This window comes from Salmo salar, chromosome ssa01 (genome assembly GCF_905237065.1).
Source record: "Salmo salar chromosome ssa01, Ssal_v3.1, whole genome shotgun sequence".
Taxonomy (NCBI): Eukaryota; Metazoa; Chordata; class Actinopteri; order Salmoniformes; family Salmonidae; genus Salmo; species Salmo salar.
Genome location: NC_059442.1, coordinates 85,372,209 through 85,386,926, shown reverse-complemented (window position 1 = coordinate 85,386,926; position 14,718 = coordinate 85,372,209). Strand labels below are relative to the sequence as shown.

General features: G+C 40.8%; 1 protein-coding gene across 9 annotated transcripts in view; it reads left to right on the top strand.

The window, feature by feature from the left end:
• Positions 1-14,718, top strand: part of LOC106611671 (calcium-activated potassium channel subunit alpha-1) — a 231,384-nt gene that overhangs the window by 187,335 nt on the left and 29,331 nt on the right. For 5 of the 9 annotated variants that reach the window (XM_014212234.2, XM_014212216.2, XM_014212208.2 and 2 more), the window contains exon 19: positions 12,460-12,553. In XM_014212234.2, coding sequence (XP_014067709.1) covers positions 12,460-12,553 — 94 coding nt within the window. Of the gene's footprint in view, positions 1-7,476; positions 7,510-12,459; positions 12,554-14,718 lie in introns of all 9 variants that reach the window. The other 4 variants (XM_045723530.1, XM_045723527.1, XM_014212164.2 and 1 more) reach the window with 1 other exon arrangement.

Genomic DNA, 14,718 nt, shown 5'->3' with positions numbered 1-14,718 from the left:
TGATGTTACGCTGGTGTTGATAATTGTACAATTATTTACTTGATTCTGGGCAGCTTTTCCCAATTGTGTTCACAGTACAAAATTATACAAGATTTTACAGTAATTGAAATCAGAATATAGCAGCATACTGTCATTTTATAGAAATAACACTTAAGTTGTTGTGCATGTTTACTTTATTTGTACTGCAACTTTAGGCAACATGCTGAAAAGTATTATTGGCAATAAATATATAGCCAATCTCTGCAGTATACTGTCCTTTAACATAACACCTTAATTTAGCTGTAAAATACAGTAACTAGTTTTAGATTTACCGTATTTTAGACAAAAACCTATAGGAGACCATAACACAACATTCTGAGAACATCCTAAAAGCGTCCTATTTGTAAGTCGCTCTGGATAAGAGCGTCTGCTAAATGACTTAAATGTAATGTAAATGTAATGTAAATGTCCTTGGGGTCATCCCTGAAACAAACTGGCAACTAGACAAAAGCTGCAGGGGACCATGACTGTTTAAATTTAATGAATGTCGATAATGCCTTTTAAAGTATTCTAAATGGCATTTGACATATAGGCTTTCACATGTGCTCAAATGTTGTCACATGTAGTTTATGGTATCACTTGTTGAAATGTTGCATCCCCATGTTGTAAAAACAAATTCACATGATCATGTTTTCACATGTGCTCACATGTTGTCACTTGTAGTTTCATGTTCTCACATGTTGAAATTTTGCATCCCAATGTTGTCACATTTATTTCACATTAATTTCATATGAGATCATGTTCTCACATGTTGTCATGTGTAGTTTTATGTTATCACATGTTGTCACATGCTATCACGTTATCATATTAACTTCACAGTAAATCACAAGTGATCACAAAGGGTCACGTGTTCACATGTTAAATTCATGTGTTTTTTCCATAAGGGTTAAGGTTACTGTGCATTTTCCAGTAACTTAATGGCAGTTGGTCACCAGGTACTGTAGTTCATGTTTATTTTTCAATAATTTACTGTCAGCCTGCTTCAAGTAGTTATTGTAAAATTCACAGGAACTTACTTTGGCTGATCTCTGTCACTCTCACTGACCTGATGGCGTGGCAGGAAGGTCTGTTTGCTGCCAGGTGAGGTCCCAAGTGCTTAGCAGATGTCAACTAATATTACGCTATCTTGTAATCAGGAAAGTCCAGGTTAAGTACAGTAAGTTACTGACAGCTGGTTGACAGTTACAGTACTAGTCAAAAGTTTGGACACACCTACTCATTCAAGGGCTTTTCTTTTTTTGTGCTATTTTCTACATTGCAGAATAATAGTGAAGACATCAGCATTATGAAATAGCACATATGGAATCATGTAGTAACCAAAAAAGTGTTAAACCAAATCAAAATATATTTAATATATTAGATTCTTCAAAGTAGCCACCCTTACCTTGATGACAGCTTTAAACACTCTAGTTGAGAACAAGTGACCTGGCCTAGATAAAGCAAAACAGTTCCACACAAACAACAACACAGAGTTACACATGGAATAAACAAACATACAGTCAATAATACAATAGAGAAAGTCTATTTACAGTGTGTGCAAATGAGGTAGGATAAGGGGGGTGAGGCAATAAATAGGCCATAGTGGCGAAATTATTTCAGTATGGCAAATTAAACACTGGGGTGATAGATGTGCAGAAGATGAGTGTGCAAGTAGTGGTACTGGGGTGCAAAGGAGCAAATGGTGACCAGTGAGCTGAGATAAGGCGGGGCTTTACCTAGCAATGACTTATAGATGACCTGGAGCCAGTGGGTTTGGCGAGGGCCAGCCAACGAGAGCATACAGGTCGCAGTGGTGGGTAGTATATGGGGCTTTGGTGACAAAACGGATGGCACTGTGATAGACTGCATCCAGTTTGCTGAGTAGAGTGTTGGAGGCTATTTTGTAAATGACATCGCCGAAGTCACGGTAGGATAGTCAGCTTTACTAGGGTATGTTTGGCAGCATGAGTGAAGGATGCTTTGTTGCTTTGTTGCGAATTAGGAAGCGATTCTAGATTTAATTTTGGATTAGAGATGCTTAATGTGAGTCTGGAAGGAGAGTTTATAGTCTATCCAGACACCTAGGTATTTGTAGTTGTCCACATATTCTAAGTCAGAACCGTCCAGAGTAGTTATGCTGGACGGGTGGGTAGGGGTGGGCAGCGATCGGTTGAAGAGCAAGCATTTAGTTTTGCTTGCATTTAAGAGCAGTTGGAGGCCACGGAAGGAGAGTTGTATGGCATTAAAGCTCGTCTGGAGGTTAGTTAACACAGTGTCCAAAGAAGGGCCAGAAGTATACAGAATGGTGTCGTCTGCGTAGAGGTGTATCAGAGAATCACCAGCAGCAAGAGCGACATCATTGATGTATACAGAGAAAAGAGTCGTTCCGACGATTGAACCCTGTGGCACCCCCATAGAGACTGCCAGAGGTCTGGACAACAGGCCTTCCGATTTGACACACTGAACTCTGTCAGAGAAGTAGTTGGTGAACCAGGCGGGCAGTCACTCTCTCAACCAGCTTCATGAGGAATGCTTTTCCAACTATCTTGAAGGAGTTCCCACATATACTGAGCACTTGTTGGCTGCTTTTCCTTCACTCTGTGGTCCAACTCATCCCAACCATCTCAATTGGGTTGAGGTCGGTTAATTGTGGAGGCCAGGTCATCTGATGCAGCACTCTATCACTCTCCTTCTTGATCAAATAGCCCTTACACAGCCTGGAGGTGTGTTTTGGGTCATTGTCCTGTTGAAAAACAAATGATAGTCTCAATAAGCGCGAACCAGATTGGATGGCGTATTTCTGCAGAATGCTGTGGTAGCCATGCTGGTTAAGTGTGCCTTGAATTCTAAATAAATCACAGACAGTGTCACCACAAAAGCCTCCCCACACAATCACACCTCCTCCTCCATGCTTCACGGTGGGAACCACACATGCATAGATCATCCGTTCACCTACTCTGCGTCTCACAAAGACACGGCGGTTGGAATCAGAAATCTCTAATTTGGACTCATCAGACCAAAGGACAGATTTCCACCGGTCTAATGTCCATTGCTCGTGTTCCTTTGTCTAAGCAAGTCGCTTCTTCTTATTGGTGTCTTTCAGCAGTGTTTTCTTTGCAGCAATTCGACCATGAAGGCCTGATTCACGCAGTCTCCTCTGAACTGTTGATGTTGAGATGTCTGTTACTTGAAATCTGTGAAGCATTTATTTGGGCTGCAATCTGAAGTGCAGTTAACTCTAATGAACTTATCCTCTGCAGCAGAGGTATCTCTTGGTCTTCCTTTCCTGTGGCGGTCCTCATGAGAGCCAGTTTCATCATAGGGCTTGATGTTTGTTTTTTGCGACTGCACTTGAAGAAACTTTCACATTTCTTGAAATGTTCCTGTATTGACTGACCTTCATGTCTTAAAGTAATGATGGACTGTCATTTGTCTTAGCTTATTTGAGCTGTTCTTGCCATAATATGGACTTGGTATTTTATCGAATAGGGCTATCTTCTGTATACCACCCCTACCTTGTCACAACACAACTGATTGGCTGAAACACATTAAGAAGGAAAGAAATTCCACAAATTAACTTTTAACAAGGCGCATCTGCTAATTGAAATGAATCTCATGAAGCTGGTTGAGAGAATGCCAAGATTGTGCAAAGCTGTCATCAAGTCAAAGGGTGGCTACTTTGAAGAATCTCAAATATAAAATATATTTTGATTTGTTTAACTCTTTTTTTGGTTACTACATGATTCCATATGTTATTTCATAGTTTTGATGTCTTCACTATTATTCTACAATGTAGAAAATAGTAAAAATAAAGAAAAACCCCAGAATGAATAAAAATTAGAGGAACTTTTTAACAGTGTAGTACTTCATGGCATAAAGGCATTCATGTTGGAGGGGGAAAGAACAGGATGGTACTTCACAACCATCACACAACCAACCATCCTGAAATGCAAAAAAAAAATGTTACACTTATCACCCTCACACCTGACAAAGAACCCCCCTCAATAACCTTTTTTTAGAGTGTGGTATTTACGTGATTATGCATGAAATTAAATGTATGCATTCACTACTGTAAGTCGCTCTGGATAAGAGCGTCTGCTAAATGACTAAAATGTAAATGTAAAATGTATTTGACTTCTGTAGAAAAAGAAGCAGTTCTACTGTAACTAACCACCAGATGTCCTCCAAACTCTATAAACTAGTAATTGTTACAACACAGCACAATTTGAAATCTGAAGGTGCCATTTTTTCTACCCAAAAGTCACTACACCTTCACTTCTTACGAATCCAACAAAGTGAACACAATTCTTTCCCATGCAGGCTCAACCAGTACCCAGTCCCATCCTCTTACGTGTGTACTGTACTGTATGTGGCTAACATCTCATCCAGTGGCTACATCATGTGAACTTTTCTGAGGATCTATGTCAAGATGACAAAGATATACTGTAGTTATAGCTTTTGGCATGAGTCCTGCTTTGCTTGGGTTGTCAAATGCTTACAGTTCATGTTCATCACAAAACCAGCAAACTGTTTTATTTAAACCTTTAGGCTGCATACTATATCATGTGATATACCTTTGGTGTAACTGTGATACTATAACTGTGTATAACTGTGATACACTACACAATGAATACAGTAACCCATCCACTCACCTTTTATATGCTAGTATTGAGTACAGTGTATTTCACCTCAGGACATCTATCATCCATGACCTTGAGTGTCATCATTGACCCTTTGATATTTACATCCACAAGTCTCAGAAGATAGCTACTGACTGAAGATCCTAATTTTATGTGCATAAGAACACAAGTTAGCATCAATGAATGTTTTCAAACTAAAGCCCACAATAGGATTTAGCTACATTGGTCAGTTTTAGATGATAGAATAGTAGTACCAGCCAGTGACGTGGTAGTTAGGGTCTGACTCCCCAGCTACTCCCTTCCCAAGTATCCCCCAGCCCCATCCTCCTCCCTAGGTACAGAATAACCTTGCGTTGCCATTAACCTGCTGCCTTTCCTCTCCTCCTCTCATCCTGCCATCCAACCAACCAACAAACCAACCACCCTACCGTCCCATGACTGTAGCCAAGATGTCCGTCTACAAGAGAATGATGCTGGCATGTTGTTTTGATTGCGGCCATTCAGAGTGTGACTGCTCTTGCATGTCAGCCAATGTGCATCATGATAGTAGCACGAAGGACACCCTTCAGCAGCGTGGCTTCCCTCTCTCTCCTGTCTCTCTTAATGATTTCTCAACCACTTTAAGTGCCTGTAAGTTGTCAACGTGACACAGCATGTGTTATCCATGTTCGTGATGTTCACTGTATGTATGTTCATGTGGTACAAAGTCTGGCTCGTGTGTTTTCTGTGTGGTTTAAAAAATAATCAATAGTTTAAATATGGCAGTTTTGTTAGCTACTGGTGTGATTGTTGATGTTGTTGGATATTCGTGTTATGATTTTAGGTATTGTGTAGTGTCTTTGTCCTGCTACTAGTGAAGATGGTAGTTGTCTTCTAGAGCATGCTATGTTAGTCTAGCGTGTGTTGTGCTGTTTCTTCATAGTTAGTATTTTAGTTTTACTTTAGCGTCAGATCATTTACGGCTTTATTGTTGTTGTTTTAAAAATGTATAATTTATATGGATTCTTTCAAGATGGGTATGAAATGATGTATCATTATTTTATTGAATTATGAAAGGTTTTTAGTTGGTTACAGTACATCTCTTACATTTGAATAAGCTGAGTTTATTGACAAAATACTATATTTCTGCTAATATTTAGATATTTTGGGTGGACTAAACCAATTCTCCTTGCCTTTATTATTTGGACGTTGTTGAAGGGTTTCACAATGGGGTACATTTACTAGTGACCTGGATCACTCATCATTTAGATGCTTTAAGAGCCGGGGCTGTAAGACACACAACCCAGCTTGCCAAGAAACAAGCCCCTACAGACAGGGACACTGACATGGAGCCAAGGGAGCTTTGTCTCTGGTAACTCAGGCCCCTACAGACAGAGACACAGACATGGAGCCAAGGGAGCTTTGTTCCTTTATATCTCTCTGAGGTGTCGGCGCATGACATCATCACCCGACACTAGTGCATGTTGTTGTTTGTGTCGGGGGAAAATAAGTCCTGAGAAGAGCAGAATATGCAATGTGTTGTTACATGTTACTTTGATATATTAAGTCAGTCCAAATTTGTTTAAGCAAAAGTCTTTTGATCAAAAGCAGATCTACAGCACATAGTTACATCTCTGGGGCTATCCTCTCGCCTCCAGCTGCATCATGTCTTCCAGGGCTGTTGTGGATGTGACCAGCTGACTAGCTGTAGTCTGGCTGCATGGATAAGATAGCAGAGAATGCTCCAGAGTCGCTGTCTACACGGTGTGCGATATGCTGAGGGCAGGGACTTACGCGGGCTGACATGGAAATTATGTTTGCATTTTCTTTTTTTTTGGAGTGCTACCGGTTGTCATGAAACTCAGGGTGACAGTTCCTAACCACTAGGCAACCCAGAGCACCCTCTCTCCCCCTGTCTCTCTCCCTTCCTCTCACTCTCTTCTCTCCCCATCTCTCGCTCTCTCTCCCCATCCCCCCACTGCCCCCTCTCTCTCCTCCTCTCTCTCCTTTCCTCTCCCTCTCTTCCCTTCCTTTCTCCCCATCTCTCTCTCTCCTCGCCCAGGGCCCTCTCTCTCTCCCTTCCTCTCCCTCTCTTCTCTCCCTCTCTCCCCATTTCTCGCTCCCTCTCACCCCCCCCCTCGCTGGGGGACAGATGCTAGTCTCTTAGTCCTGTGCCGGCCGATCGCAGACGACAGATGCCAGGACCAGCATGCTCCCTGGTTGAACATGTCCTGTCACAGTCCTGCCTTTAGCCCAAAGCCTGACCTTTATATTGTACTATACAGGGATCGGGATTCAATGCGTAATGTATTTATGAACATGTACTTTCTCTGGGTCCAAAAGCCGAATCACTGACTCACAGAAAGTAACTTCCATGCATCCAGATGTTCCCAGGCAATCCTGTGGAACCGGGGATATCCCATTTATTTTTCAAGGGGAGTAGGGAAAATCTTTCCTTTGTAGATGTAGACCATTCTGCTATAGGCCTCTGTCATCGATGTATGCTGTACTGTATTTGCAGTAACTACAACTACGTTGCGCTGTAAGAATAAGGTTTATCATTTTAAGTTAACCATTCATAATTTCAGCTTGCTGACGGCATCACCGCAAATCATTGAAACATTCTTCTTTTCTTAATATTTGTTTCTTTTTTCCATTGCTTTGTCTATATGGTCTTCAAGGCACACCACAGTTCAGTAGTGTCTTAAAGAGATTTAACCCAACAGCGGCTTTCTAACCAACATTGCAGCCTTCAGTTATAACCTGTATTATTATCCTATATCATTTGCTCTCATTGCAACAACCCTGTAACCTCTCATTGTATCTGCATTTTTCTCAGCAAAAAATAACTATAACGGATATATCAAATCAAGTAAGTTTTGATTTCAATTTATGTTTTTATTTGTTTCTTAAGTCATTAACCCCCCTCCTCCCAGTCCCCTGTCCATTCCCTGCCTCCATCCTTCTGACTGTGTCTACCTCATATTTTCCTGTTTGCTCGTCAGTAGGGTTGGGGTCAATTCCATTTCAATTAATTTCATTAATTCAGGAAGTACACTTAAATTCCAATTCCAGTTTTCCTTAATGGTTATTTTTCTAATGGGAGAAAAATTGGAATTGGAATTCCAGTTTACTTCCTAGATTGAGTGCATTAAATATAAATAAAAATGTATTTTTAACTACTAGTCAAATAAAGATTAAAACAAATACAAAAATTAATTTACCTCAACCCTGCTTGTCAGTCACTCCTGCGTTTCACTGCTCAGTAATCCCACATCCTCAAACACTGACGTTGATAAAGCGACTATGTATTATGTCCCTCTGGACTGGGTTGTGTATCTTTGGGAAGGGGGCTAGTGTCTGTCTGATGTTGCCCTGTGATAAAAACATGGCTGTACAGTAAGCCTAACATGGTACATGAGGCAAATTAACTGTATAACTCTCATGATGACATTTTATTGTATCACTTTATTTATTGATTTAAAAATATTTTGGGTTGGAAAATACAGACCGATACCTGTTTTTCAGTTTTATATTCCAATACTATATGTTTCATTAAGTATTAGTTGTAATTTGAGCAGTAGATGGTGCTACGGCTCTAAGGTATCTCTGGAGTTCACTGGACTGTAGAGTATAGCACTCTAGTTCTCAGATAACACTTATGTCTGGAGAATTTCAAGAGAACTTGGAAATAGCTATTGGATCAATTGTTTTCATTTGGGGGGGGTTGACAATGAGAACACATAATCTTCTACATTATTTAGGAGGGGTATAGTGCAGTGAGAAAATATTACTATAGACCATCTACAGAGTTGAGGGCCCTAGACAATGATTTATACATTCACTAGATGACTGATAGGGGCGCTGTGTTGAAACCACTGTGCCTCCATCATAGCAGTCCCCCACCATTGTTAAACATTTTTAGGAAGCTATAGAAATGTTATTTTGTAAGCTATAGAAGTTATTAATGACTATATTAATTTTTGAATATATGTGCATTCTATTACAGACAGCTTAATGCATACTTTCAATTATGTTATGTGAGCTAAACAACAAAAATTCAAAAATATAAAAACCTTTTCCTTAAAGTATAATTTTGAGGTGACTAATATTACTGTCCCCACTACAACAACACAAATATTTAAATACATGTAAATCCTTGAAACATTTAATTAAAATACTGTAGAATTACATTATTAATGTCCTCTGGAGGACTGCTCCTACTGGGTAGTGTGAATACCGACTGGTGTCTTCAAAGCCTCTCAATGGCCAATACATAGAATCAGCAATCCAGGGCAAATATTTTACAGTGCATTCGGAAAGTATTCCGACCCCTTCACGTTTTCCATATTTTGTTACGTTACATCCTTATCCTAAAATGTATTTAACATCCTCATCAATCTAAACACAATACCCCATAATTCCAAAGCAAAAACAGGTTTTTACAAATGTTATCAAATTTATTACAAATAAAAAACAGATACCATACTTACATAAGTATTCAGACTTTCAGAATGCACTGAACATCATTGGTCCTAGATAGCCAGCACATCTGCCACAATGTGTTGTCCCTGCTGTAAAGCTGTGTGGATTTGATGTGGGACAGATGAATGCAGGAGGTTTGGGGCTGGGACGGTAATGTATTAGACAGCTGACCAGTTAAATAATCATCTCTACACCCTGGCTTCACTGGCTTCTGCTCCCAGCTAGCTTTGGGCGAGGTGGAAATATCTTTCTTCCTCCTGATGGTATTGTTAGATTTGAGTCATATTTACAATTTTTGTCTATTTTAAACACTAGGAAATTAGATAAGTAAATAAACAAATAAACAGCTTTGATTAGGGATTAAAATAGTTGATTTATTAGATTTATTGTGATTAACTACATTTAGCTCATCCTCATTCAGCATTATGCTATTTTTCCTTTTTAGACACTGGTTGTAAATGTCCGTTGTCATGCCGTTGTTCTTATAGTTCAACAATCCAAGTAACACCTGAAAGCCCTGCTGTTGATTCATTCATGTTTATTATGAATATCAAAGTAAATGTCATATCTAACATTTCATTTTAAGAGTCTACTGGTTAAGTGGTGTTTAATAACAATGAGCTCCTTAATTATTTAACTGTTAGCATTCTTGTGCCATACCCCGTACTTAAAATAATAATGAATGACACGACTATGAAAAAAAAAAATCCACTGATATCCAACCCATTATAAAGTCATTTTAATTCAACCCCATAGTAACTAATTTGAGGACAGACTACATTTCATAAACTGCGATTATTATTATTTGCTAATTTTCATTATTTTCTATTTGGCAGTTAAAGACAACACCCATATCAAAAGGTCAACCTATCAGAACAAGTCTATTAAATTGAACCACAACTCCACGGCCAACGCGGCCCACCATAAAGTAGCAACGCCCCACAGTGGAGTAGTACTGCCTGGCTCTGGGTCCGGCTCTGGGTCAGTTCCTCTAGTCAACAACCGTAAAGGAAGCCTGCAGCCTTCCAGGGGGCCCTCAGTGCTGAGGCGTAGCCTCCTGGGTTCCAGAGAGCTGGTCGAGGTGGCGAGGGGACCAGGTGGACCAGGGGGGCTGGCAGCAGAGGAGGCCAGCAGGCTCCAGAGGGCACGCAGCCTGCCAGTGAAATACAGATACCAGCTCAGCCACTCCAGTAATGCCACCCTGCTCAATATGAGACACTGTACATGTAAGAAGCCCTCTCACATAGAACCACAGCATGGTGTGGCTAGCTAGGCTACAGTAACTAGGCCCCTGCTCACCACTATTAGATAACAACACACATGTGTTTGAGACCGTGGCTGGGGTTGAGGAAGAGATTGCAAGCCCCCTTGTGTTGCCCTTCCTTGCGGCACGGTGTGGCTAGGCTTGCTAGGCCCGGCTCAACAATACTAGCTAGCATCATAACGCATGTGTTTGTGAGTGAGGCTGTTGCTAGGCTCGAGTGGAGGGGTTACAAGCCCCCTTTGCGTTTCGCCTCTGTGCGGCACGGTGTGGCTAGGCTAGCTAGGCCCTGCTCAACAGCTAATGTCACAGCACATGTGTTTGTGACTGAAGCGAAGGCTGCTGTACTGCTGGGGTGGAGTGGAGTGGTTGCATGTGTAGCATTCCTTACTAATGACCCAGTGTGTGCAGCTGTCAGCTGGGAGCTATTAAATATTGAACAAACTGACTGAGGAAGATGTGAACAAACGACCAGCCATCTCCAGCAGTGTGTATGTGTGTCTGTGTGTGGGTGGGTGAGCAGCATCCCACTCTGCTGAAAGCCCCTTACTTACAATGCTTCGTCCCTGTTTCCATTATGCTGTCGTAGGTAGACATGCCAGCAGCGTTGCAATTGGACGTGTAGCCCAACTTCAAAGGACCATGATATTTGAGATGTTATTCATTTGAATGTAGGAGTTACATTCTAGATTCCTTTGTAAAGGGAGGTCAGGTTGAAACACGTTGTGTCGTGTTGACAGTCTGAAACATAATTTAAAACCACTTAGCTGCTTCTCCTGGTTTTGTCTGAGTGTGTCCCAAACGGCACCCATGGACCCTGGTCAAAAGTAGTGCACTATATAGGGAATAGGGTGCCATTTGGGACATTATCCTGGTTTTGTATATCTAACTCGTTATAACTCAACATGGCTGCTAACATGGCTAGTTGAGTGTTAAAGATAAGTGAATAGAAACGCTAACATGCAATGAGAGGATTTTAGTAACAGTCTTAGTTAGAAGCTGTCAACTTGCTGTTTTTCTTCCATTTTATTTTCACTCAACTGGCACAGACGAGCTGTTTTGTCTTCTTTCTTTTTTTGTGTATAAATGTGATATCAGCTAAATTCATTTCTACTCGAGGGTGAAACTTGTAATTTATTTTTCTGCAAAGAGAAGAGCCTGGGTCAGTGCATGTAGTTTCACGTAGTGTTAAAAGACAATGTCCAAGGGGAAGCTGAGCGGTGGATAAATCATACTGGCACTCAGACCAACCTAATTACACGAGCCAAGGGCATCGCAGTCAATGTCGTCAGGCCCCGAGATGAGAGGAAACTAAAGACCAGCCACCTCAGATGCATTCAGACATTAGAACAAAGGGGCCATATTTCCGATGTCATCTCCGTGATATTTATGCTTTATTATCTTAATTAGATGAACGAACATTGTGAGTGATTTTCATAGCCGGCAGTAGAAGCATCTAAGTGTTTCTAATATAATGAGTAGTCGCTAATAGGACATATGGAATTTTAAATAATATTTGCCTATACTGGGTTAATGCATGTGTTACAGTCAGTCACACACTCTTAGTGATACTAGGGGCTCGATTCAATCCGTATTGCTGAAGTTCATAGGTTTCACAGTATGAAAGCTACAGTAAGAGCTAAAATGAGCACTTACTGTTTTACAGTAAGTCAGTTTTACAGTAAGTCAGTGATACATTATATCAGCAGCATGATGGGGATGGCACTACAGCATGTTGAATCATTATGTTCACACACACGGACAATGTGCACCTGCATTTTGGTTGAGTTGCATTTTGGGGATTTTGGACTGTTTGTCAAACATGTCAGGTTGTACTTGCATACCATGTGCCCTCCTGCCCTCCTGTCTTGCCCTTACCCCACCTCAACCTTTCCTCACCTCCTGGTCTCCCATTCCTTATTCTAACCTCTCTCTTTGGGATCTTCTCTGACTTTTGAACTGATTGTGTTGTCTTGGTGTTGTCTTGGTTACTTACATACAGTAAATGTAGGACTTACTGTAAGTGTTCTCACTCAGGCATTCCTTTGTTCCTCATACTCTTGCCTGTGCTTGCAGTCGAAGAGGAGCAGCATTCGACATTGTCGCCTAAAAAGAAACAACGCAATGGAAACACAAGGAACTCACCCAACGGTTCACCAAAAATGATGAGGTAGGACAACAGCTTCAAGAGAGCACTATATATCAGTAATATTATTTTCTATTTCTTTAACCTAACAACTGTGTGATGATAAGTGTTGCATGGAATGAGACATAGAAAAAGAAGCGACAGAGAACTCTCTAACGCCGAAGCATTTTTACTCTGTCAGTTCATCAGCGGTTAATGACACATAGAGCTTCAATAGTTATTTAATGAGAGGGACAGACGGACCGACCATGATAATCTGTTTGAGATATACTCTAGTTTTAAGGCCTCAACTGTCACCATCCTAGTCCCATCCACATGTACTGGAGTCTTTAAACAGCAGTGACACTAATGACATCACCAACCAATCAGAGAGGCTCCTGTGGTTCTATCGCCTGGGGCTACTCCTTTATTGTAGCAATCCCTTTGAGTTCTATTTTTGGTTCATAAGGCCACGAGTGATGTGCACCATCACCATCCAAACTGAAAATCAAATGCTACCTTGCTTTTATCTTGTCCCATGGAATTAAATGAGTGTTTATTGATTTTGACGGGTGATAGGGACTGTTATTCAACACATTAGGCCATTAGAGGGAATAGAAGAATCCTTATCATTGAAGGGGAAAGGTAATAGATGAACCAGGTCAGAGAGAAGTTGCACAGCAGTGTATGGAACAACTCCAAACCTCTCTGTATAAAACATGATGGAATTCTACTGTATATTACTACTCTATATACTTGTGTAAAAGTAAGTTGAATTGAAGGTACTTCCAAGAAAGTTATAATAATACTACACTTTACAGTTACCCACAAACAGTTGTTCACCCTCTTACATGAGGAAATCACCTTTGTGCAGAAAACTAAGGAGTGCCCCTGTTTGTCACATAATTTACACATGTTTTCTTTGATCTGTTTGACTGGACATTTTTCTTAGCAGGCATTTGCCCTCTTTTGATTTGCTTAGAAGTGGTGTCAGAGCTTTACAGTACCGCTTTAGGAGGTTTCCCTGGCTCCTGGGAAGGTAGTTGAAGACCTGGGGATCTGTAATGTTACTCAGACTAAGGCTTTTTCATGTTATAGCCCTTAGCTAAACGGACGCTAACTCACCAGACTCACACCAAAGTGTGTAATGTACAGTGTTTATTTTGTATACAGCAGTACTGTGTGTCTAAGCCAATTTCCCCCTCGGGGACATTGAAGTTTATCCTATCGTATCCTCCTCCTCTGTTAGTCATGTTAATACTGCTGGATATACAGGTGGATCTGATCTTTCATATGTGAACTACTTAAGAGCTACACGGTGCATCGCCTGACTGCCTGGCTGTATGCGCTGTGGAGAAGGGGGGATTGTTTGGGTTAGCCTCAGGGATACTTTATTTCTACAAGCGGAGAAAAAAACCATCTGGTTATGTATACTATATCAAATGTGTTTTCTACAGGACCTGGGGGCCTCTGTAAATAAGTAATGATCAACAGATTGGCTGTGGGTTTTTGAAAAGCATGCCTTTGTCAGTTTGTATGATGGGGGAGCATTTTCAAAGCCATCGCCTGCTTTCATTGCCTGCTGGAGTGGAGCGGGACAGAGTGAGTGTTCACCCACAGCTAGGAGCTGCTGTAGCTACATTACTCTTACTAAAGGGAATGCTGGAAGAGGAAATTTGACACAAATAAAATGCCCAGCTTCTAGCAGAGTTTCTTCTCAGTTGAGCTGTCAACTCCTATGCTCTAGAATTCATTGATTTTATACGCAACTGATGTATTATCTTTCATGTTGAAAGTGAATCTAAATTAATCCATCACTGTGATAGGCTTACAAGCTAGGCAGGAGAAATATTACTAATTAGAATGTAAAAAAAGAAACGCCCCAAAATGTTCTTGGTTCACGGATGGATCTGAAACCTATGGCATTCATACAGATTTCAACTCTGCTAAATCTACACAGTGTAAATAATTAAACCCATAGCCTACAGTATGTGTTGATGAAAGCAATCAGCTGTAGAGATACTAGGAGATATAGGATGCGTCTCAATTGGAACCCTATTTCCTAAGTACAAAGTGCCCTTCATTTTGGTCAAAAGTAACACACTATGTAGGGAATAGGGTGCCAATAGGGTGCCATTTGGGACGCAGTCATGGTGATATAGTCATCTCCTGATGATGGCAGAGAGAGAATGTGACATGTCACTGAAGTA